A 26,810-nucleotide genomic window follows, 5' to 3' on the forward strand; every position below is an offset into this window, starting at 1 on the left:
ACTTAGTCTTTGGAGTACTTCATCCTGGGTTTCCACATATAAGTAATACTAGTAAATATAAAAAATCTCTAATATTAGAGATACACTAAAAGTGAATACAAAAAAGTGTCTTACCGACCCATGTTACCACAGAAAATTTACTTTTACATAGGACTTATAATAAAAAGTTAGAAAATACCTAAAATATTGAAATCTAAATATAGGATTTCTAAAAATAGACTATTCCTGGAATTAGGGAAGAAACTCATACAAAAGTTAAAAAAGTTACTTCCTTTGGCTCTAAGCCAATCAGAATGAGATATACCGAGGATAATAACATCAAAATTAACTTTAAATTCTAGGTAAAAGGGACACAATTCAAGAAAAATTGGTGTCAGAGTTATGCATCTTGTGTCACATGATGAGTGGAACATCTATTTTAAGTCTGAATCAAATCCATTCAGTAGTAACTGAGATATAGTGAAATACATCAAATCAACCTTAAATTCTAAGTAAAAAGGGGCATAATTCATGAAAAATTGGTGTCAGAGTTACGCACCTTGTCTCACATGATGTGGGTAATGAGGTGGAACATCTATTCTAAGTTTGAATCAAATCCATTTTGTAATAACTGAGATATAGTGAAAATACATCAAAATCAACCTTAAATTTAAAGTAAAAGGGGACATAATTCATAAAAAATTTATGTCAGAGTTAAGCACCTTATGTCACATGATCTGGGTGATGAGGTGGAACAACTATTTTAAGTTTGAATCAAATCCATTTAGTAATAACTGAGATATAGTGAAAATACAACAAAATTAACCTTAAATTCTAAGTAAAAGGGGACATAATTCATGAAAACTTGGTGTCAGAGTTATGCACCTTGTGTCACATGATGTGGGCACATGATGTGGGTGATGAGGTGGAACATCTATTTTAAGTTTGAATCAAATCCATTCAGTAGTAACTGAGATATAGTGAAAATACATCAAAATCAACCTTAATTCTAATAAAAAGGCATAATTCATAAAAAATTGGTGTCAGAGTTATGCACCTTGTCACATGATGTGGGTGATGAGGTGGAACATCTATTTTAAGTTTGAATCAAATCCTTTAGTAATAACTGAGATATAGTGAAATACAACAAATTAACCTTAAATCTAAGTAAAGGGGACATAATTCATGAAAACTTGGTGTCAGAGTTATGCACCTTGTGTCACATGATGTGGGTGATAAGTGGAACATGTATTTTAAGTTGAATCAAATCCATCTGGTAATAACTGAGATAATAGATTTCGGACGCGACGGGACGGGACGCGACAAAACTGACTCCTATATACCCCCCTCAAACATGTTTGGTGGGGGTATAAAAATGTTGAAATTACAAACTACAATTTGACAGGTGACACTAAGATACTGCCCATGACTATAAATATTTTTCCAGTAAACATTTGCCTCCGGCATTACCAAAACAGGCAATTATCGGCTGGTATATATTCGCACATGATAAAATTTGAATATGAAAATTTATATATTGAAATTTTATAGCGCGGATTGCCACATACAATTTGTAACGGATGGACGAAAGAACTGTTCAGATATTTTACAGATAGGGGGCCTGGCAATACCGTGTCACACGCTAGGTATTGTTCAATCATATTATAAGGATGTGATTTAAAGTATACTTACTTTGCGTTTAAAGATATGTAAATGTTGCCGATGTCATATATAGTGTCATGAATGTTACACTGACAGGAAAATTGCGCATTCGAAACTAAGAGAATTACTCGGACTAGCTACCAATTTCGGAAAGATAACCAATATTAATAAATGTAGTTCTTTTTTAGTTACAACCATCATTTATTCTATTTCAGACCTGTTAACCCCTTTAAAACCATGTCAGTAGTCCCCAAGTCTATGTACTTTCAATTATCCGTTTTGATTCATGTAGACAGACAGGCCCAGACTAGGCTGAAAAGATGTTTGAGCCATTTTTACGTGGTCAGTAGCAGGGTGGGTTTGGGGAGGGGTGTTCCTTCCCGCTTTGAACTGCAGTCAGATTTTCAAATGGGCATTGTGGCAGGTGGTAAAAGAGCAAATGTATCAAACTGTAAAGTGGCAATATGGGGGGAGGGTTTGGGAGGATACCCCCTCCTGCAATTCGGGTTTGGGGTATCACCACAAGGAAATTTTGAAAATGTAGACCCTTGATAGCCTTTGGTGCGATTTCTAACTGAAAATTTTATGTTTCAATTTCTAATTATTACCTCTAGATTCTTTTTAGTATTACAATATTCAAAGTATAAATGACTGTCACTTCATATTTTTACTTTCAGGTCATGCCTCAGCACTAGAATATAAGTCTGATATTGATTCTATGTATGTATTATAAAAATAAATTCTAGAATCATTTCTTTTACAATAATATCTATCATGTCTGTTACTTTAATGTTTAAATTTCATAACACAGCTCGATATTTACCCAAAATATTATATCTGGATATGATTACACTTTCTTTTATACTGCCAAAATCTCCAGTTTCAACAATATGTTTTACAAATTGTGATGATAGAAGACAGTTTAGCAGCAGTTGGCAGTATCTGACATTGAAGTTTACAGTGAAATTATTTTAAATCATTTCATAAAAAAAATTGTTTCGTTTCGTCAAAGCACTCTAACATAGACGATCTACTTTCGATTTCAAAAACTACAAGAAAATACAATTTAATGTTTCGCCGATTTGTTTATTTCTCGAAAAATAAGAAATAAAATCATTTTTAAAATCAGTAGTAATTAAACAAATCAGTAAGAGCTCTTTCTCGGATAATTTATCCGCTTACTGACTGCAAAAATCAAGCCATGTGTCATCATGAAAAGCAGAATGGTGCGGTTTCATTTTTTGCGAACCTGAATCGTAAGCAAATTATCCAAACCAGTCAAAATTCCAGAAAGGTTACGATCTAGATTCTTTCTAGTATTACAATATCCAAAGTATGACTGTCACTTCATCTTTTTACTTTCAGATCATGCCTCAGGACTAGAATACCTGACATAGATTATATGTAGGTGTAATAAAATAAATTCTAGAATCATTTCTGTTACAATAATATCTATCATGTATGTTACATGAATGTTAAAATTTCATAACACAGCTCGATATTTACCCAAAATATATATCCGATACGATTACACTTTTATTCCATTTTCAACAATATCTTTTACAAATTGTATGATACGAAGACATTTAGCAGCATGGCAGTATCTGACATTGAAGTTTATGGTTAATTACCTCTTATTTAATCTTTTCATAAAAAGTTGTTTCGTTTTGTGAAAGCAGCCAACATAGAAAATCTACTTTCGATTTCAAAAACTACAAGAAAATACAATTTAATGTTTCGCCGATTTGTTTATTTCTCGAAAAGTAGAATTAAAATCATTTTTAATATCTGTAGTAACTAAACAAACCAGTAAGAGCTTATTCTTCCAATAATTTATCCGTTTACTGACTGCAAAATTCATGTGTGTGTGTAGAAACCCACGCAAAGTTTATAGAAATCATACGATGCGTGTAGGGAGAATTAAGGCTGATGAATGTGGGAGAATTAAGGCTGATCGGGATCGGCTATGTTACCTAAAGCATCCAGACGATTCAGATTTTATTTTTAAAAAAGCATTGTGTGCATTTCTGTAATTTCATATACGTTTTATACGCTTAGAAATTATTAACATGCGTATTTGCATTATTTCTATATGTAATTTACGCTAATACGCATCTTATCTGGACCCTGTGAACTATTTTTTGTCTTTCGCTGGATGTTACGCAAACTTGTAAGCCTGCGCAATTATAAAATCACATTTATGCTTAATGAGTTACATTTGAGTATTGCACAATTACAAGTCATAAATATGACAGATTACATCGTATACTGGTCATAGCAAAGGGAATTCACACAACTTAACTTCATTCATGCAGTGAACTGTTTGAAGTTTGAGAAATCTAATGGAACTACATCCCTTCACTGTGTTATTTGGTCCATTTAGACTTAGAGAATCGCTGGATAGCAAGGACTCGTCAAAATGATTTCATCGTTTAGCCGACTCAAAAATGATCAGATCATATTTCCTAGACTGTTTACCTACTTTTTTGCTTTTTAAGATACAGCCTTGAATTTTGGACGACATGTACAGTTTTGCACACCGATCTTAAAACTGACTTTCATTAACCATAAATGTGACCTACTGTCTAATATTTTAGCATCAGTTTGCCATTTAAAACATGTGGCTCATGTTACTCAGTTGTGCGATTTATGGTCATCATGACCCTCTTGTTATGTCTTTGTCTTACTTTGTCTCGTATAAGTCATGTTTAAAACTATACATGCACTATTCCTAGGTTACAGTTTGATAAGGCTGTGTTCTTTGAATGTTGCTTTACTGTGAAAATTGAACAGTATCGAAGTAACATGTTTATTGTTGAATGTGTAGAGGTACACCCTTAGTGTTCCAGACGAAAAGTGTGTCCCCCACCTTAAATATGGACATCACCATTTTTGAACCTAGGGCAATAATTTGAACACTTACGGTAGACAGTCAAACCCCTATATCACACGCCAAATATCCAAGAAACATTCTGTGTAAAAACTGTTTTTAAAATTGGGCCTGCTGTTTCTAACAAGAACATTTTTAAAGTTTCCAATATATACATACAGGGAAAAAGTGACAACTCCTGGCGTCCATCTAAAAATGGTTACATAAGGACCATTTCTGTGAAATTATTTCAAAATCTGAGCAGCAGTTTAGTTTTTGAAGATTTTTCTATCTTTAGCGCCCTATGTGTAACTACCGTAAGCAGAACCATTTGAACAACTTTGGCAGAAGACCTACCAAGGAACATCTAGGCCAGGTTTCATCAAAATCTTTCTGGACTTTTAAAAAAATTGTTGACGATGGATGGACAGACAGAAAGACGCACATGCGCAGGAAAGACACAGCATGATCACAATAGCTCACCATGAGCACGAACTTTGTGTTCAGGTGGGCTAAAAAGTGGACTTTAACAAGCAAATTCGATGAATTGGAATCCCCTGCCGAAAGGGTCCGAGTTGAGGAACGGCAAAAAAATATATCCAGCAAAAAGTTAAGAATGTTACCAAGAAGCAAATAATTTTTTTAGTCAAAATCAAATTAAAAGAAAATGAATGGTTTGTTTGGGTGGGGGATGGGGTGTTGATACAACAGTTTACATGTTGATTATAAATATTGATAGAAAACGAAAAATGAGGGAAAAAAAAAAAAAAAAAGGGGGCGGGGGCGACCAAGGTAAGGTGGTGACCAGGTGTAGGTACACAACATCACATGTTAATAATAAATGTTCATGGAAAAGAATGGAAGAAGTTTAATGAAATTCTTCCAATTGGTTGGTTTGTTATGTACAGATCTGTGGATTTTTAAACAATTAAAGGGCAATAACTATATGGAAAATTGACCAATCGCAAAAAAACTTGAAGGGCATCGTCGCAGTATCTTGGTTCATGTCTATTTCAAGTTTGATGAAATTCTACCTACTAGTTACTGAGAAATGGCTGCAGACGGACATTTTTCATTAAATCAAGGGCAATAACTCCGAGGGAAATTGACCTATCAAAAAAATACTTAACGGGCATCAGCACAGTATCTTAGTTCATGTCTATTTCAAATTTGATGAAATTCTACCTGCTAGTTACTGAGAAATGGCTGCGGACAGACATTTTTTTATTAAATTAAGGGCAATAACTCTGAGGGAAATTGACCAATCAAAAAAAAAACTTGACGGGCATCATCGCAGTATGTTGGTTCATGTTTATTTCAAGTTTCATGAAATTCTACCAAGTAGTTACTGAGAAATGGCTGTGGACGGACTGACGGACGGACAACGCCATTTCAATACCACCCCTCCCGATTTCATCCGTGGGGGATAACAAAATCTTAACCAATGCCTAGCTGACGATCAAGTGACAACAACACCTTGTAGATTTTTTTTTTCAATGATCAGACAAGCAAAAAACCAAGACACAATATAAATAAAGATTACTTATTAAAAATATAATTATAACTGGCATACTTTATGCATATACATAGTATTTATTTTCTTTTTCCTACCGTACATATTACAGAAAAACTGTTCAGTTTTATCTTTATCGATGATCAAACATTAACACAAGTTGATCTATTTGACGATCAAACATTACACAAGTTTTTCAGTGATCACACATTACACAATACTTTATCTTTTTTGTTGTTCAAACATTACAAAACAGTTTAGTTTTCCTGTTACAGTTCACCTTCACAATTAAACCTGCATTGTCAGTCAAAGGCTTTAGCCCTGTAGCTCCTACATACTGTGAAATCACTTTAATCCTTGGAAAATTATTTTCATGCATTTAAAATTTGAATAAATTTTCTTTCTGTTTTGATAAATTCTTAGGTGGCCACCAGAATCGGTGTATTTTTTTGCTTGAACATTTGACATTCACAGCTGTACTGAATAATTTTGTTTTCAGGCCAGAACCGAGATTGCATCTCATTTGTATTTATTTGATTTGCCAAGAGTAATAACTACAAATGACACCACCAGTGCCCACACCTCAAATTATACTGCTGCATGTCAAGGGTGGTGAGACCCCTTGATGGCTCCTACTGGCTGTCCCTTTATCAACTTTACTTGACCAAAACATTTACTATGTCCAACTTCTACACATAATCATACATTTTACTGGGCCTAAAATAACACATTGTTTCCCCACCCACTACCTACCCACATATATAACCACTACCCATCTATTACAAATATGAAACCTGTATTTTTTGTTGTTGTGAGTCCTATCCCTTTATAATCAAACTGTAACTTAATAACAGCTGTTATTGACTGAAATAGTGTTATTATATTCTGATTTTATATCGCATATAATTATTGTAAACATATGTAAACTGATTTATATTCACTAAACATCAAAAAAATATTCTCCCTATCAATCTACCTGGTCTTGGATAGCAAGGGTTGTGGAAGGGAATGGTTGGCACTATCATTTAATTTAGTTGGCCCTGTTTACATTGATTCTGGTGGCTGCATTTGTTGGGGCCAGGTTATTTAGAAGGGTCTGAGCTGATTTTAAATAATTTGGGTGTCTTAAGAATGGACAAATAAATTATCTATCAAAAAAAGTTCAGTTCATTATATTTCAGCTAAGTTTAAGATGAATGTATAAGATATGAATCCTTATTCAAACTGATATTGGTAACTCCAGGCTAGCTATTCAGCCGAGATATTACGCCCAATTATTGGTAACTCCAGCCTAGCTGTTTGGCCCATGGAATTAAATGATTTCACAGTATGTAATCAAGCCTGAAACTAAAAGACTATGTTTATCCATGCATTTGAAACTACGTCGATGGCTGTTTCCCATAAATCTGTGAGAGGGCTTCATCAACATTTAATGCTGCAAGACTGTCCAATGAAACATTTGTCTTCTCCTTCCTTCTACGCTTGCTCTGGAATAGAATAGTTTGACTAATTACAAGAAATGCATTAACAACAGTAGGATAACTATATGTACCAATGTATTCATTAAGCTAAAATTACTCTATGCATCAATGTATTCAACAGCATACGAATACAGAATGTATCAATTATATTGATGTATTCACCAGCTAGGATTACTGTATATATCAATGTATTCACCAGACTAGGATTACTGAATATATCAATGTATTCACCTGGCTAGGACTACTGTATATATCAATGTATTCACCAGGCTAGGATTACTGTATATATCAATGTATTCACCAGGCTAGGATTACTGTATATATCAATGTATTCACTAGGCTAGGATTACCGTATATATTGATGTATTCACCAGGCTAGGATTACTGTATATATCAATGTATTCACCTGGCTAGGATTACTGTATATATCAATGTATTCACCAAGCTAGGATTACTATGTATATCAATGTATTCACCAGGCTAGGATTACTATATATATCAATGTATTCACCTGGCTAGGATTACTGTATATATCAATGTATCAATGTATTCACCAGGCTAGGATTACTGTATATATCAATGTATTCACCTAGCTAGGACTACTGTATATATCAATGTATTCACCAGGCTAGGATTACTGTATGTATCAATGTATTCACCAGGCTGGGATTACTGTATATATCAATGTATTCACCTGGCTAGGATTACTGTATATATCAATGTATCAATGTATTCACCAGGCTAGGACTACTGTATATATCAATGTATTCACCAGGCTAGGACTACTGTATATATCAATGTATTCACCAGGCTTGGATTACTGTATATATCAATGTATTCACCAGCTAGGATTACTGTATATATCAATGTATTCACCAGCTAGGATTACTGTATATATCAATGTATTCACCAGGCTAGGATTACTGTATATATCAATGTATTCACGAGGCTAGGATTACTGTATATATCAATGTATACACCTGGCTAGGACTACTGTATATATCAATGTATACACCTGGCTAGGACTACTGTATATATCAATGTATTCACTAGGCTAGGATTACTGTATATATCAATGTATTCACCAGGCTAGGATTACTGTATATATCAATGTATTCACCAGGCTAGGATTACTGTATATATCAATGTATTCACCTGGCTAGGATTACTGTATATATCAATGTATCAATGTATTCACCAGGCTAGGATTACTGTATATATCAATGTATTCACCTGGCTAGGATTAATGTATATATCAATGTATTCACCAGGCTAGGATTACTGTATATATCAATGTATTCACCAGGTTTGGATTACTGTATGCATCAATGTATTCACTAGCTAGGATTACTGTATGTATCAATGTATTCGCCAGGCTAGGATTACTGTATATATCAATGTATTCACCAGGTTTGGATTACTGTATGCATCAATGTATTCACCAGCTAGGATTACTGTATATATCAATGTGTTCACCAGGCTAGGATTACTGTATATATCAATGTATTCACCAGGCTTGGATTACTGTATATATCAATGTATTCACCAGCTAGGATTACTGTATATATCAATGTATTCACCAGGCTAGGATTACTGTATATATCAATGTATTCACCAGGCTTGGATTACTGTATATATATATCAATGTATTCACCAGGCTAGGATTACTGTATATATCAATGTATTCACCAGGTTTGGATTACTGTATGCATCAATGTATTCACCAGGCTAGGATTACTGTATATATCAATATATTCACCAGGCTAGGATTACTGTATGTATCAATGTATTCACCATGTTCACCAGACTAGGACTACTGTATATATCAATGTATTCACCAGGCTTGGATTACTGAATATATCAATGTATTCACCTGGCTAGGACTACTGTATATAGCAATGTATTTTCTAGGCTAGGATTACTGTATGTACCAATGTATTCACCATGTTCACCAGACTAGGACTACTGTATATATCTATGTATTCACCAGGCTTGGATTACTGAATATATCAATGTATTCACCAGCTAGGATTAATGTATACATCAATGTATTCACCAGGCTAGGATTACTGTATATATCAATGTATTCACCTGGCTAGGACAACTGTCTATATCAATGTATTCACCAGGCTTGGATTACTATATATATCAATGTATTTGCACAGCTTGGATTACTGTATGTACCAATGTATTCACCGGGCTAAGATTACCAGGGCTCACACTGTCAGTCGCCATTATCGCCATTTGTGATTATTTTATTTAAATGGCGAATATTTTTTTCATTTTGGCGCCAGGAACTGGCGATTATTTTATTTAATAGCTACATAAATAATTATGCCAAGTGAGACAGTAACTCGCGGTCTGCTAGTGTAGAAAATCGATAGAGCGGACTGTTTATTACCTCGTGTATTCCAAACACGTGTCAACTATGCCGATAACATTGCCTAAGGTGGTAGGATACAGATGACAAACCGATTATAACCGGAAGTTAATCTTACTTATCTAGCTATCAATCAGACTGAACTGGCAGGCTACTTTTTTGGAACATTTTAAAACCTCAATGCAAATTTTCTTCAACTCTATACATGTATACAGCAGACGACAATTAAACCAATTTATAGGGACAGTTTCCTGATGAAAAATTAAGTTGCCATCTATAGTTACCGCTAATTCAATTATCTTTAAAAACATATTATAAACTGACCTAACTGTTGACGATTTCAAAATATCTTTAATCAGGATCTAGGTTAAATCTATATGTGTTTTTAACCTGAAATGAAATTTTTCGAACAGAATAAAACATTTTTTCCCCCGAACTTTCAGAATTTGTAAAGAACGCGAATTTGTTGAAATATTACAGGCCAGATATTTTTAATAGTCTGTTTTTTTACCAAGACAATTCTGGCATAATAAATGTTTGTTTTGCACATTAATTAAAAAAAAATATCGGGAAACCCAGTCCTGTTTCTATTTTTAGAAACTTGGCCGATACGGCAAACTAAAAAAATCAACAAATAAATTTGCTCGCATATTGTAATTAGCGTAAGTGAAAACATTCTAAAACACTTAAAAAATAGTATATTTATTGAATAAAGCATCAAAAACTTGTTGACAAAAAGCTGTAATTCAATAGTGTGCATAGATGCCAAATATCACGTATTTTCGCGACCCGATTGTTTTGTACTTTTCGAGCAATTTAAGTGCAGTTACCATATGGTTAAAAGAATCATGAAAACACTTTTGATATGTATAAAGAAAAAGTATAAACATGGATGATACTCTCAAAGACTTGGTAAACTTTCCATTGTGTGCAACTGTGTCCATATTGTGTGTGTATGTCTAATGGGGCTAACTGAGCCATTGCCCAGTCCTTAATGTCAGTCAATATCAACCATTTCAGCTGCCTTACACAAACTAAATATGTGTCCTATAACTGCCTTCAAAATCCATCAGAATATAACATTTTAAACATTTATAGTGGGACCCCATCACAAATATTAGGAGGTAATTTCCCTGAATCCCCGATTCCCACACCCTCTGTTGGGGCCTACTACTATTTAAAGCAATTAAGAAAATATAATTATATGTTAAAATTTTCATTTTTATTTTTATAAAAATTGCACGCAAAGATCTGCATCAATTCTGGCTATTAATTTTTCATAGGTTAAAAAGTTGGCTATTTTTTTAGAAGGCCAGTGTGAGCCCTGGATTACTGTATGTATCATGTATTCACCAGGCTTGGATAACTATGTACCAATGTATTCACTGCCTCAGATTACTGTATGTATTCACCAGGCTTAGATTATTGTATGTATCAATGTATTCACCAGGCTTAGATTAGTGTATGTATCAATGTATTCACCAGGCTTAGATTAGTGTATGTATCAATGTATTCACCAGGCTTGGATTATTGTATGTATCAATGTATTCACCAGGCTTGGATTACTGTATATATCAATGTATTCACCAGGCTTGGATAACTGTATGTATCAATGTATTCACCAGGCTAGGATTACTGTATGTATCAATGTATTCACCAGGCTTAGATTACTGTATGTATCAATGTATTCACCAGGCTTAGATTATTGTATGTATCAATGTATTCACCAGGGTTGGATAACTGTATATATCAATGTATTCACCAGGCTTGGATAACTGTATGTATCAATGTATTTACCAGGCTTGGATAACTGTATATATCAATGTATTCATCAGCTAGGATTACTGTATATATCAATGTATCAATGTATTAACCAGGCTAGGATTACTGTATATATCAATGTATTCACCAGGCTAGGATTACTGTATATATCAATGTATTCACCAGGCTAGGATTACTGTATGTATCAATGTATTCACCAGGCTTAGATTAGTGTATGTATCAATGTATTCACCAGGCTTAGATTAGTGTATGTATCAATGTATTCACCAGGCTTAGATTATTGTATGTATCAATGTATTCACCAGGCTTAGATTATTGTATGTATCAATGTATTCACCTGGCTAGGACTACTGTATATATCAATGTATTCACCAGGCTTGGATTACTGTATATATCAATGTATTCACCAGGCTTAGATTATTGTATGTATCAATGTATTCACCAGGCTTAGATTATTGTATGTATCAATGTATTCACCAGGCTTGGATTCATGTATATATCAATGTATTAATACAGCTTGGATTATGGTATGTATCAATTTAATCACCAGACAGGATAACTATATATGTATCAATGTACAGTAAAACTCACTTTAGCAAAATTGGTTAAAATAAAATCACAGTTATAAAGAACTCATTTTTCTGGCCTGATTCCCCCAATATATCTTAAATGAAAAAAAACACATGAACATAACAAACTCCAATACCGTATAGCGGGTTATTTCTGCGGGGGCAATATGTCTGCGTTTCTGCGGTCTCTCGGTAGAATCGCAAAAATATTTCCAGCAGAATATTCATCCAGCAAAAATTTAAAACGCAAAAAATCTGCATTTTTTTTAAATTTCACCAACGTTGTTTCACGCTATGTTATCCGAGGTAATCCGAAGTTCACAACTGCCTGGTCTAATTATTGAAAATTACCGTCAGCATCTAACAATTACCCATAGTGGTATAATCATGATAATTAGGTGTGATGGTCAGTCAAAGTCCTAACTGTTAATCCTTCAGAAAACGTTTTTCTTTTGTGAATGAAATAAACTGAGTGAATTTCACTTGTGTTGTTCTTATTAATCCCTTGTGGCGATCATCTAAACAATTGATACTTTAGTAACCTTTATATAAGTGTAACCGTTATATATATATACCGTATTTTGTAGTTGCTGTTTGTGCAATGATTTATTGTTGTTGGACTTATATTTTTTCATTTCGCAAATTATTATATCCTACAATGTATTCATTAAATACAAAGATACTTTACTGCAGTTAACAGTAATTTAGCTTATTGTTTTCATACGCTGTCATTCTCACAACGTCCGATCATGCGAGGAATTACCTCCTCCTTGGCATCGAAAACGCAGAAATTTCTCTTCCATTTTAAGTGAAAACGCAGAAATAAAACACGCAGAAATTTGTTTCACATTTTTTGGGGCCAAAACGCAGAATATTTTGACCGCAGAAATAACCCGCTATACGGTACATCAAAACTCTGTTATAAGGAACACATTTCTATGTCCCAACAATGATATTCTCTTGTTTATAACCAAGTCCGTAACAAAGATTCACTGCCATTGGTAACACATTAAGTATGCAAATTTATAAAATCATTGCTAAATGTGTGGTGACATTGAACTTATTTTAAGATCAATTCATGCACATTTTGAATAATTACTGGGGGCATAAATGTACATGTTGGTAAGAAGTAAAAACCTTTAGGATTTTGTAAAGTCAGTAATGAAATTCATGCAGTTTCTTACAAATCAGCTTAATCCATGAAATTCCAGTGAGCAGAATTCAAGACAAAACATTTAGTGTAACAAGAATTATTTGCTTTTTTCAACAAAAGGGCAATCATGGACCCAAGTCGCGCATCTGACCATGAATATGTATCATGGTTCATACACATTCTTTCAGACAAAATTCCCTGACATTTCCCTGACTTTTCCCTGACATGAAAGCATTTTTCCCTGACTTTTTGGTTCGGTACGATACAAACCAAGTCACCTAGTATGACTTTTGTTATCTTAAAATGTGCACATTTAGTGGTTCAATTTTAAATGAAAAATAGAATGTCGGCCTCCACCAAACCTACAGCCAACCCTTACCTCCTTTTTTGACAAACATTTACATTGTTTAATATTTTGTTTGTTTATTCCAAATCAACTGGATATGGAGCTGGTGATTATACAAAACACACTGGCAAGCAAAATGACATGAATTATCATGCATTAAAAAGTAATCAAATACACTGTTTCAAACAAACAAATGTTTTTATGTTATGACCAATAGACAATAAAGCAATTACTTTTGGAAACCTGAACATATTAGCCAAATCGAACTGTTTTTCTGAACATAGCTTTACTAAATTACATTAAAATGGAATTGTCATTCTGATTACCAATTAAAAAGAGTAACATCTATAGGATATATACCATGCAAAACACCTTGGTAGCAAAAGCATGTCTTTAAGGTATTGTAGATAATATTATGTTCAATTTTATATATCGCACATAAAATAAGCCCTGCATAATTAAGTGACAGTATTGCATACTATTATATGTAAGCAGGGTTTTCCCGGACGCAGGTTTTCTGCATCCCTGACGCGCTTTTACTGCTTTGAACTCGCATTTTTTAGTGCCTCTGCGTCCCACTGGACCCGCAAAATCGGTCACGAAACTCCTTTGCACTGAAGCATCCTTTGCGCAGATACCCATGTAAAATGCGCAGTTTTTTACCACCGGGACCATCACGGAATTGTGGGTGCTCATTATACACAGGTATAGACCATTTTCCAACTTCTAAACAAGTTTTGTTATCGATGTTCGCCATTTTGGTAAAGGGAAACTACTCTCCGCGCTAACTGTCACCGCTAAAATCTAAGATTACCGTTATGTTCCGTAAAAGATCGAATGGTTTATTTTTTTATTAAACAACATTAATTTCATATAAATTTAAAGTATTTTGATGAAAAAATATTAATAAATCACAGAAATTATGATACTAATTAAGGATCGAGTATTATCTTTAACCGAGATAAAACTGTGAACAACATAACTGACACGACGGGTAATTACTGGCTATTTAATCATAACAAAAAGACTATCACACCTTTTGTAATCAGTCTGAATTGAGAAGCACATGCCATTTTGAAAGATACCATTCCGAAATATTGAATCAACTGCTATCTAAATTAAAAAGATACAATTAAGTTCATTCAGTTTTAGGGTAAATTTTTATAGTAATAATGTCAATTTTCAAGATCAATAATTTGTGGACCCCCAAAAATTATTAGGGACCCTTAAATTAGCAGCCATGGGAGTCCATGGACTCCCAAATAAAAAACCCGAGGGAAAACCCTGTGTAAGCAAGCTGATCAGCCCCATATCCAGCACAACAGCATAAAAACCACTAAATGTTCAGATTTGCTCAGGAGGTAAGGGGTGCAAATCCCTTTCAGTTTCTTCTATATGGAATTTGAAAAATATGTAGAATATAGATATATGCATATAATTAAAAATTATGCTTTAATTGTTGTAAGTGTGATAGCTTTCATGAAAGGAAATATTTGAAGAAACTGCCTTAACCTTTACAAATTGTTGCCTAACCAGATCAGAAAATTCCCTGACATTTTCCTGACATTTTCCAAATTTCAAAATTTCCCTGACATTTTGTAAAATTCCCTGACAATTCCCTGACCTTGAAAAAAAAATTTTTCCCTGACTTTTCCCTGACGCGTATGAACCCTGTGTATGAAATTAGTTTTTCCAAATTCAACAAGGGAGTCTGAAAGACAGCCACTGTTATGGATAGTGAAAGGGTAAACCTTTGACCTTGACCTTGAACTGACATGGATGACCCTTGAATTCTGCACATCGTCTTGATGAGATGATCATTGACCCAAGTTTCATGAAAATCCTTTAAGGGGTTTAAGAGATACAGAGCTCAAACCTTTGACCTTGAGTTGTGACCTTGACCTTGAGTTGACATGGCCGACTCATGAGTTCTTGATGAGGTGATCATTTGACCCAAGTTTGATAAAAATCCTTCGAGGGGTTTAGGAGATACAGAGTGGACACAAAATGGAAGGCTCAAACCTTTGACCCAAAGTTGTGACATTGACCTTGAGCCGGCATGGCTGACTCATGAGTTCTGCACATTGCCTTGATGAGGTGATCATTTGACCAAAGTTTGAAGAAAATCCTTCAAGGGGTTTTGGAGATACAGAGCGGACACATAATGGAAGGCTCAAACCTTTGACCTTGAGTTGTGACCTTGATGTTGAGCCGACATGGCTGACTCATGAAATCTGCACATTGTCTTGATGAGAAGATCATTTGATCCAAGTTTCATGATTATCCTTTAAGGGGTTTAGGAGATATAGATTGGACACGAAATGAAAGGCTTAAACCTTTGACCTTGAGATGTGAACTTGACCTTGAGCTGAAATGGCAGTCATGAGTTCTGCACATCGTCTTGATGAGGAGATCATTTGACCAAAGTTTCATGATTATCCTTCAAGAGGTTTAGGAGATACAGAGCGGACACAAAATGGAAGGCTCAAACCTTTGACCTAGAGTTGTGACCTTGACCTTGGACCGACATGGCTGACTCATGGGTTCTGCACATCGTCTTAATGAGGTGATCATTTGACCCAAGTTTCATGATCATTCTTCAAGGGGTTTAGGAGAAACAGAGCAGACACGAAATGGAAGGCTCAAATCTTTGACCTGCAGTTGTGACCTTGACCTGACATGGCTGACTCATGGGTTCTGCACATCGTCTTGATGAGGTGATCATTTGACCAAAGTTTCATGAAAATCCTTCAAGGGATTTTCGAGATACAAAGCGGACACAAAATGTTACGGAAGGATGGACGGAGACCATTCCTATAACCCCCCACCACTCGTGGAGGGGGATTAAAAAATACTAAGTAAATAGTAGACAGCAAGAAAATCATTACATGGCTTGTTGGTCACCAGGTACAGAATTATTGATTATTGATAAAAAGCTGGAGTTTCACACTTGCCAGATATAGATTTCCTCAATAGCGTATATCCTGCATCTGGTCACCAACAACCATGTAACTTATAATGTCTCCCATGAAATGAAGACATAATTATCTGAGTTACCTCATGTACATCCTCACTATCCTCTCTATGACGTTTCTTTGATTTCTTCTTCTTTTTCTTGTGATGATGCTCTCTTTCTCCTTGACTCTGAGTACCAAACTGATCCCCAATAGTGTTAACTTCATTACTACCTTCATGTTTGTGTCTATGACAATGTCTGTGCTTACGTTTTTTCTTTTTTTCCCTTGTTTTGCTCTCAACCTGTTCAGGATCAACAGTTTTTATTTCGTTTGTATCATGCGAATGTTTTGCACTGTCAAATTGATTTATTTTAATGTCTTTGTAAGTCTCTGATGAACAACTGTCCAACTCATGATTTATTTCTTGAATAGACTTTGTATTTCTGATGTCCTTAAATTTCTCAATCATTTCACACGAGTCTTGACTGTTTTGGGCAGCATGAACATCAACTGTAACTATATGCTTATTATGAGTTTCAGACTGACCTTTACCATCTTGATTATCAGGAAAGGCAGGTTTATGTTGTTCATCTGAAATTTCATTTTTGCTTTGGTTTATTTTGAAAATTTCATTACATTCCTTCTTAGTGTTACATGATTCACTTAGTATATCTTCATTTTGATAAAGATTAAACCCCTGTAACTCATTTTCATTATATCGATGAATTAGCAGATTTTGTTCTTCATCGCCTTTAATGGTTGGATGATCCACTGCTATACTAGCAATAGCCCTGTTTAATTCACTAGCACCCTGGCTACTTTCATCCAATGCAAGTGTATTCCTATCTGCAGTTACAACTTTATCCTCAATGACTTCAGTTCCAGGAGAATTCTGGTCATATTCCTCATTAACTATATCATTTATCACAAAGGTATCATTATACATTTCAGACATTTTCTTTCCCGCATCTTTACTCGCACTTCCATCTCCCTTATCATTAATCAAATTTCTAGTTTTCAATTTTTTGTTTTGTCTATCTGCATCTGTTTTCTCTGATTTAGATTCTTTCAACATTTTTTCATTCTCTTTTCCTGTTTTGGTTTTTAGTTCAATCTTAGCAACATCAACTTCACTGCTTCCATTGTTTCTCAAGTTCATCATGTTTATATTTGTATTTGCACTACTTAAATTTCTATCTGGATTATTTTGCTTCAATCTATCAATGATATCATCAACTCTTTTTGCAGTCTGCTTTGCTTTACCCCCTTTCACTTTTTCAATTATGCTTTCTTTGCAAGGTGAGCCAAATAATTGTTTAGCATGTGTTCTTCTCCTTGGTGTTGTAGGTGACTTGAGACAATCATCTGCTTTACTAAATCTATTGCGAGTATTTGGAGTGAGTCCACGACTTCTTGATGATAATGGGGAACTTTGCCATTCCGCAAGAACATCAAGAGCATTGGCTCTAATTGGTGACTTCAAATCATGCCTACCAACTGATTTAGTTGGAGTCAGTCCAATTTTCTCAAATAAAACTTCTTTACTAGTTATATTATCGTCATCAGATGACTCCTTTCTTTTGCCCGATTCTGACTGGACATTTTCCATACTTTTTTCTTCATCAGTGGTTTCTGATTCAACAATTAATTCTACAGATTTATATTCTTTCTTTTTAACCTGCTGCTTCCTTACCACACTCAGTGGCACATCCTCATCTGAGCTGTCAACATCTGATTTAATCTCAGTTTTCTTCTTAAAGTAAAATGGAATCACCGATTTCCCCGATTTAACCACTCTCCCTTTTCGATTTGGTGGTCGATGACTAATCATTGGTATCTTAACCTTTAATTTTTCTTTCCCCTTGCTACCTTTGTTCTTAAAATTTTTTGTTTTTAATAAAGCATCTTTCTTCTTACATTTTCTATCTTTTCTCTTTTCACATATTTCTTCAGAATAATTATCAAAGTTCAATCTGCATTCCTGATCATTTTTACATTCATTTTCAGAAGTGTTTACTTCTTCATTTGATTGATCATTATTGCAATCTGCACCAAGTTCTTCTGTCAATTCTTTGGACAAATTTCTAGTTTTTCTTGGGGTTTGTTTCCCCTTCCTGGGAGTTTCACCTGGCATATTCTTGATTTGCTTTGGGATTTCTATTCCCCTTTCCAATGTTTCCTCAGGAGTATTTTCATTTGAGTCTACTTCTGTATCACAGTTACCCACATTTTCTTCTGATGCTTCCTTTTCGTCATCTTTACTGTGCCTCAATGATTCAGACCTTGTCACTCTCTTCAACATTGTCTTTTCAGTTTCTGAATTATCCTTACCATCACTAACACCAGTATTATCTGTTTCCAAGTTTTGTTCCTTTTTAAAATTTACATTCGGATCATTCTGAACATTTGATATTTTTTGCACCAAGGTAACTGGTGTTGTGTTAACAATAACTCTTTGTCCAGGGTTAATAACTTGGTTGGTGTTCAAAATTAATACACTAGGACTCGTATCAGCTGGAGCTTGAAGTTTTGGATAAATTTTCCGATAATGAGCAATATCTGGATCATCAACATTTGGACCAAAGTTCAAAGCTCTTACAGTTGCTGCTTTATTCAAACTTGTGAAAGGTGTAGCAGTATAAATCTCCTGATTTGGGTCGACGTTACCTTCTTGCTGAAGGGCAGGCTGGTCTAATGACGGTGGAGTAGGACTGAAATGATCATGTTGTTCATCTTTAGCTGTTTCTTCCTTTTTCTTTTTTGCCCTGCTTTTTCGCTCCGTATTTGATCTCTTAGATGTTTTCCGTTTTGTTTCTTCACTTTTTTTAATTTGTTGAACAACTTCAGCAGTATTTCCAGCTTCTATTGCATTAACCAAGTTGTGGGTTGCCTGATTCTCTGGCGCTATAGAGTACTGTGTGGATGTGTCTAAATTCTGATCATATACATTAACAGTTTGGGAACCAGCATTGTCTATATTTTCATCCATTCCAAGTACACTAAGGTCAATTTGATCCTCACAGTTCAGTAAAGGTACATTTATCAATGTTTTACCACCTGGTGATGGGAAGGTCAAGTTTTCAGCAGGCATAGGTACTCTTTTTTCAGGTGTTCTATAAACACGCTGCAAGTCAGCCACTTTCATTGACAGTGGAATGCTGTTTAAATGAGTGAGAGGTTTTTCCAACAAACCTTTAACTGTAGCATGAGAAGCTGAAACAAAATAAAACAGTCTATTTTCTTTTAAACATAATGCTAAATATTAAAGCTACTTCTTCACAGCGTTGGTGAAAAATATTTATCAGTTCATTTACACAAGTCTGATATGTGTATCTAGCAACCAGAAATAGCCGTTCTAGGTAAAATATTTTAATAATGATTTTGTTCATCATTTCACAACAACTTGTGTAACTGAATTGTTTGTTTATTAGCAAAGAGATATGTTAACTGACTGTTACTGAAAGTGACAAGTTATTTGCAAATTGGAAACTAGAGCGATCACTGAAGGTGATGAATATACCCCCCGCACGCACTGACACGGTAGCTGCACACAAGATGGCATAATTATGTCGCCAGTATGTATTGTAATATATAGTATAGTAACATAAAAAACAAAGTCCCATAACTCTGCAGAATATTTTTCTGAAAGAACCTAACATCATGCACAAGTAAGGTTGCTACTGATCATTTGTGTGAAGTTTCATTGAATTGTGTGCAATGTTTTGGGACATTAGGCATGCACAAGATTGCATACGGAGAATCTATGTATATAGAATAGTAACAAAAAAACAAAGTCCCGTAACTCTTCAAATTTTTTTATGAAAGAACGTAACATGTACAATGCACAACTACTGTTGTTACTGACACTTTTGTGAAGTTTCATTATATTCTGTCAATGGGATGAGCAGAGTTGGTGCCCACAAGATTGTGTCTACAGACAGACAGACAACCTGAAACCAGTATACCCGCCTTACAACTTCGTTGTCAGAGCGGGAACGAAAAAACATGAGGGCCATGATGGCCCTATATCGCTCATCAGACTTGATCTGGCCTACTGACCTAGTTTTTGATCCCACATGACCCAGTTTCGAATTTGACCTAGAGATCATAAAGACAAACATTCCGATCAATTTCATAAAGATAGGGTCACAACGAAGGCCTCTAGAGGAGTGTTTACAAGTTTTTCCTTTGATTTGACTGGGTGACCTAGTTTTTGATCCCACATGACCTAGATTTAAACTTGACCTAGAGGTAATCAAGACAATCATTTCTGACCACTTCTCAGGAGTTTCAAACTTAAACTGTGGACTCTTAGAGTGTTCACAAGATTATCCTTTGATCTGGCATATTTACCTAGATTTTGACCCCACATGACCCAGTTTCGAATTTGACCTAGAGTTCATAAAGACAAATATTCTGCCCAAGTTTCTTAAAGATTGGGTCACAACTGGCCTCTAGTGTTCACAAGATTTTCCTTTGATTTGACCAGGTGACCTAGTTTTTGACTCCACATGACCCAGATTCGAACTTGACCTATAGATCATCAAGACAAACATTCTGACTAATTCTAATGAGTTTCAAACTTAAATTGTGGTCTCTAGAGTGTTACCAACATTTTCCTTTGATCTGGCCTAGTGACCTAGGTTTTGACCCCACATGACCCAGTTTCAAACTTGACCTAGAAATTATAAATACAAACTTTCTGACCAAGTTTCATAACGACTGAGTTACAAATGTGGCCTCTACAGTGTTCACAAGATTTTCCTTTGATTTGACCAGGTGACCTAGTTTTTGACTCCACATGACCCCGATTCGAACTTGACCTATAGATCATCAAGACAAACATTCTGACTAATTCTCATGAGTTTCAAACTTAAATTGTGGTCTCTAGAGTGTTACCAACATTTTCCTTTGATCTGGCCTAGTGACCTAGGTTTTGACCCCACATGACCCAGTTTCGAACTTGACCTAGAAATTATAAATACAAACATTCTGACCAAGTTTCATAAAGACTGAGTTACAAATGTGGCCTCTACAGTGTTCACAAGATTTTCCTTTGATTTGACTTGGTGACCTAGTTTTTGAACCCACATGACCCAGATTCGAACCTGACCTAGTGATCATCAAGACAAACATTCTGGCCAAGTTTCATAAAGACCGAATGACAACTGTGGCTTCTAGAGTGTTCACAAGCCTTACCTTTGATCTGGCCTATTGACCTAATTTTTGACCCCACATGACCCATTTCGAACTTCACCTAGAGATCATCAAGACAAACATTCTGACCAAGTTTCATAAATATTGGGTCACAACTGTGGCCTTTAGTGTTAATATGGCAAATGTTTACAGATGCACACGCCGGACAATGACCAGTCACAATACCTCACCTTGAACACTTTGTGCTCTGGTGAGCTAAAAAAATAAAAGAGTTGTTTCATTTAACCAGAATGTATCTGTGGATTTAATCAATTATCCTTTTGGAAATATTGTTTTACACAATAAAGATGGACTACAACTTTACACGAATATATATTTTAAGGGAATAGAAATAGTTCTAAATACTGATACATTCTTTAAGGAAGCTGAGTTGAAAATACCTGATACGCTTTTCCTCTTAACTGGTTCTTTCTTCCTTCTTGATCGACTAGCACCTTTCTTCTTATTTGGCTTTGACTCAATACTGGAAGGTTGGGGTAGACTTATACATCCTATTGTGTTCTCTATTGTGGTACATGGTTCTCTGGATGCTGGAATGTTGGCTGCCCCATTCAGTAAATTCAAATATCCTGACGCATGTTCAGAGAAATTCTCTGTTTGGGCTACACATCCATTACTTGCGAAGTCATGTCTATTTTGACCTGCCATTTCAGATGTGATATGTGAACTGAAATACAGTCCATTGTTACTGGAAGACTGGTACACATTTGTTTGTGCTAACAAAGGACTATCTGGATGGATGTCTGCCTTCACTAGAGGGCTGCAGTGTATTGGAGCATGCGAGTTTTTGACTGCACTATGCTGGGAATGAATTGGTGATGAATGATGAAAATGGTCAGGATTTCTCTGAGATCTAACACTACTAGGCCCTGTAGGTGTAGAATGAATGATCTGTCCTGTGTTTGATTGTATCGGAGTAGCAGGATTGCTGTAAGGATCCTCTATGTGACTTCCCGGTGTACATGTTCCTACTGGGCTATTTTCATTCACATATGCAGATAGGTGTTGTTGATTACGTGGTGTTGGAGGATTGTTCATCTCGCTGTAATGTGAGAATGCAGGGCTGAATGGTTGTGTGGCTGTACTACTTGGGCTTATCTTACTATCTCCACCGCTGTTCTTTAAACCACCAAAGACACTTTGAGTCAAATGCACTGGGCTATTTCCTAGTTCATTTCCTCGAAGTAAAGGGGTAAAATTGATTGGCACATCATTCCCGCAAGGAGTAGAAGTTGCATGGCCAGTCCTAGGCGAGTTTGAAGCATGCTGGGTGGCAAACAGATCTTGTTGTGAACCTAGCGGCATGTGATGTGGTGAACTGTAAACAAGTTCTTGAGTCTCATATCCTGCATCAGCCTGGGACACACCAAAGTTGGCACACATTATTTCTACAAAATAAAAAAATTTATGTTTTGTTTTTGTTGCGAGTGTAGTCATATCAACACTGGGTAGGTCATATGGCAGCTTTTCTAGCTTTTGACATTGGAGAAATAACCCAGGTGCCACTGCTAGCATTGTTTCAGGCTTAGGGAGGCACCTGGGAACAACCTCAAGACAAATCAGACAGACAGCTGGGTGGTTTCATCACAAGAATAATTCTACACCCAAAAGAACATTTCAAGCCAAAATCGGAAGGCAAGTAATTTGAAGACAGCTACCTTAACCACTCAGTCACAGAGGCCCCACAATATGAATGGATGCAAATTTATTGTAGATACCCATGTGTAATGCACACCTGTGTATAGTACATATCCCAGTTTTAGCCCAAAATCCTGCAGATTAAGAACTTGTCTGGTCAATTTTAGAGGCCCCACAATATAAATGGATGCAAATTTATTGTAGATACACATGTGTAATGCACACCTGTGTATAGTACATATCCCAGTTTTAGCCCAAAATCCTGCAGATTAAGAACTTGTCTGGTCAATTTTAGAGGCCCCACAATATAAATGGATGCAAATTTATTGTAGATACCCATGTGTAATGCACACCTGTGTATAATACATATCCCAGTTTTAGCCCAAAATCCTGCAGATTAAGAACTTGTTTGGTCAATTTTAGAGGCCCCACAATATAAATGGATGCAAATTTATTGTAGATACCCATGTGTAATGCACACCTGTGTATAATACATATCCCAGTTTTAGCCCAAAATCCTGCAGATTAAGAACTTGTTTGGTCAATTTTAGAGGCCCCACAATATAAATGGATGCAAATTTATTGTAGATACCCATGTGTAATGCACACCTGTGTATAATACATATCCCAGTTTTAGCCCAAAATCCTGCAGATTAAGAACTTGTTTGGTCAATTTTAGAGGCCCCACAATATAAATGGATGCAAATTTATTGTAGATACACATGTGTAATGCACACCTGTGTATAATACATATCCAGATTTTAGTCCAAAATCCTGCAGATTAAGAACTTGTTTGGTCAATTTTAGAGACCCCACAATATAAATGGATGCAAATTTATTGTAGATACCCATGTGTAATGCAAACCTGTGTATAATACATATCCAGATTTTAGCCCAAAATCCTGCAGATTAGGAACTTGTTTGGTCAATTTTAGAGACCCCACAATATAAATGGATGCAAATTTATTGTAGATACCCATGTGTAATGCACACCTGTGTATAATACATATCCCAATTTGAGCCCAAAATCCTGCAAATTAAGAATTTGTTTGGTCAATTTTGCTCCAGGAATTGCGGGACAAACGGACAAAGCAGCGACTATATGCTTCCCCTTTGAGGAGCATAAAAAGACACTATGTATTGTATATTTTTCATTTGTTTCATCAGGATTGTTTATTAAAATGTTCTCTTTATATTAGACTTACCATGATTGCTTCTTTCTAGCTCCTCTACTTCAGCCTCCATCAAGGCTAATTCTTTCTCCTTCTCCTTCCTTAAATACTCGTTGAATGTTTCACGATCTGCAATAGACATTGAATGTTTCACGATCTGCAATAGACATTGAATGTTTCACATTCTGTAATAGAAACAATGTACAGACACTGATAAATGTTTCATGATCTGATCTGTAATAGACACTGGACGTTTCATGATCTGCAACAGACGAAAGTTTCAGGATCTGCAAGAGACACTGAATGTTTCAGTATCTGCAAGAGATACTGAATGTTTCAGGATCTGCACGACACTAAATGTTACTGGATGTTTCAGGATCTGTAATAGACATTGAATGTTTCAGGACCTGTAAGACATTGAATGTTTCAGGATCTGTAATAGACACTGAATGTTTCAGGATCTGTAATAGACACTGAATGTTTCAGGATCTGTAATAGACATTGAATGTTTCAGGATCTGCAATACACTGAATGTTTCAGGATCTGTAAAAGACACTGAATGTTTCAGGATCTGTAATAGACACTGAATGTTTCAGGATCTGTAATAGACATTGAATGTTTCAGGATCTGCAATAGACACTGAATGTATCAGGATCTGCAAGAGACATTGAATATTTCAGGATCTGTAATAGACACTGAATGTTTCAGGATCTGTAATAGAAACTGAATGTTTCAGGATCTGTAATAGACATTGAAAGGTTCACTATCTGTAACTAATCCACAATGAATGTTTCACGTTCTGTAATAGAAATTGGATATTTCACAACCTGCAACAGACATTAAATGTTTCACGATCTGATCTGTAACCGAAATTGGACGTTTCATGACCAGCAACAGTTAATTGTTAAGATTCATCAATTCATTCCTTAGACAGCGGGGGAAACTTCCTGTTTGGGAAATCAATCTATGGTTTTTCCCAACTTCCCAAACTTGTTTCTATAGTAAATTTTCCTTTCAGGAATCAAAATTATCAATTTTTTACTTATTTCCATCAATAGGCCTGGTGCAAAAGAGCAGATGCAGAGTGTACATGGTGTCATTAAATGAAATATGCAAATTCATACTTTATCTAAATTTTAATTTGTCATAATAAATTTTTTATATATCTTTTATATTTCTTAATTTCAAAGTTTACAGACAGGAAATGTAACTTCCCAATCAGGAAACAAATACATACATGTATTAGGGATGGGAACGAATATTCGAAAATCGCTCGAATATTCGAATATGAAAATCAAATTCGAATATTCGTAAATTATTGTATAATTTCTTTTTCAACGTAAGTATCATTGATTTTGGGCAATATAAGCATGCTAATTCTACAGAATAAAACCGTTTGTTCTGTCGTGTTTGTTTATCGCGTATCAAAAGATGTCCAATTAACAAGAAAATAGCAATGCTTAATTGGCAGGGGCAACCGTTACGGATTAACAGTTTGCAACAGGCATAAATGTGTCAGATGCATGTCAAAAGATGTCCAATTAACAAGAAAATTGCAATGCATAATTAGCTGGGGTCATCGTTATGGATTAACAGTGTGCACTAGGCGTAAATGTGATACCTTTTTATCTTTTGTTCGTTTTAATTGGCGCCTGTTTTATGTAACAAGTTTTAGATTTTTTTTCTTTCGAAAACAATACCAAACTTGTAGATATTGTCAAACTTTTTACAATATTTTGTACGACATTTCAGACCGTCACCAGAATTGGTTTTCATCCGCAATCGGCCGTATTCGAAATAAATTTTAAAGTAGTTTATAATAAAGTCAAGAAATAACATATGATTGATGCATAAGATCATGTTGAAGGATGTTTGTCTGCCTTACTTGCTTTTTACACGCCGACTAAAAATTTTCAAAATGGCAGCGTTAAATACAACAGCGCGACACATGCTTAAATGGGACGACATGCTATTTTTAGACAAAGTTACGACGGTCTAAATTATAATCGATTTGATTTTTTTTTTTATCATTTTGAAGCTATAACACTGAGGTAGTTAAATCTGTTCATGATTATACTGACAGAATCGTGAA

General features: G+C 35.2%; 1 protein-coding gene across 1 annotated transcript in view; it reads right to left on the reverse strand.

The window, feature by feature from the left end:
* Window positions 1-5,987: 5,987 nt before the first annotated feature.
* Window positions 5,988-26,810, reverse strand: part of LOC123551470 (uncharacterized) — a 50,229-nt gene continuing 29,406 nt past the window's right edge. Inside the window, exons 9-12 of the mRNA XM_045340434.2 lie at window positions 24,752-24,847; window positions 22,289-23,296; window positions 16,792-19,904; window positions 5,988-7,510 (exon numbers count right to left, since the gene is read on the reverse strand). Coding sequence (XP_045196369.2) covers window positions 7,403-7,510; window positions 16,792-19,904; window positions 22,289-23,296; window positions 24,752-24,847 — 4,325 coding nt within the window. The 3' untranslated portion in view covers window positions 5,988-7,402. The remainder of the gene's footprint in view (window positions 7,511-16,791; window positions 19,905-22,288; window positions 23,297-24,751; window positions 24,848-26,810) is intronic.

This window comes from Mercenaria mercenaria, chromosome 4, assembly GCF_021730395.1.
Source record: "Mercenaria mercenaria strain notata chromosome 4, MADL_Memer_1, whole genome shotgun sequence".
NCBI lineage: Eukaryota > Metazoa > Mollusca > Bivalvia > Venerida > Veneridae > Mercenaria > Mercenaria mercenaria.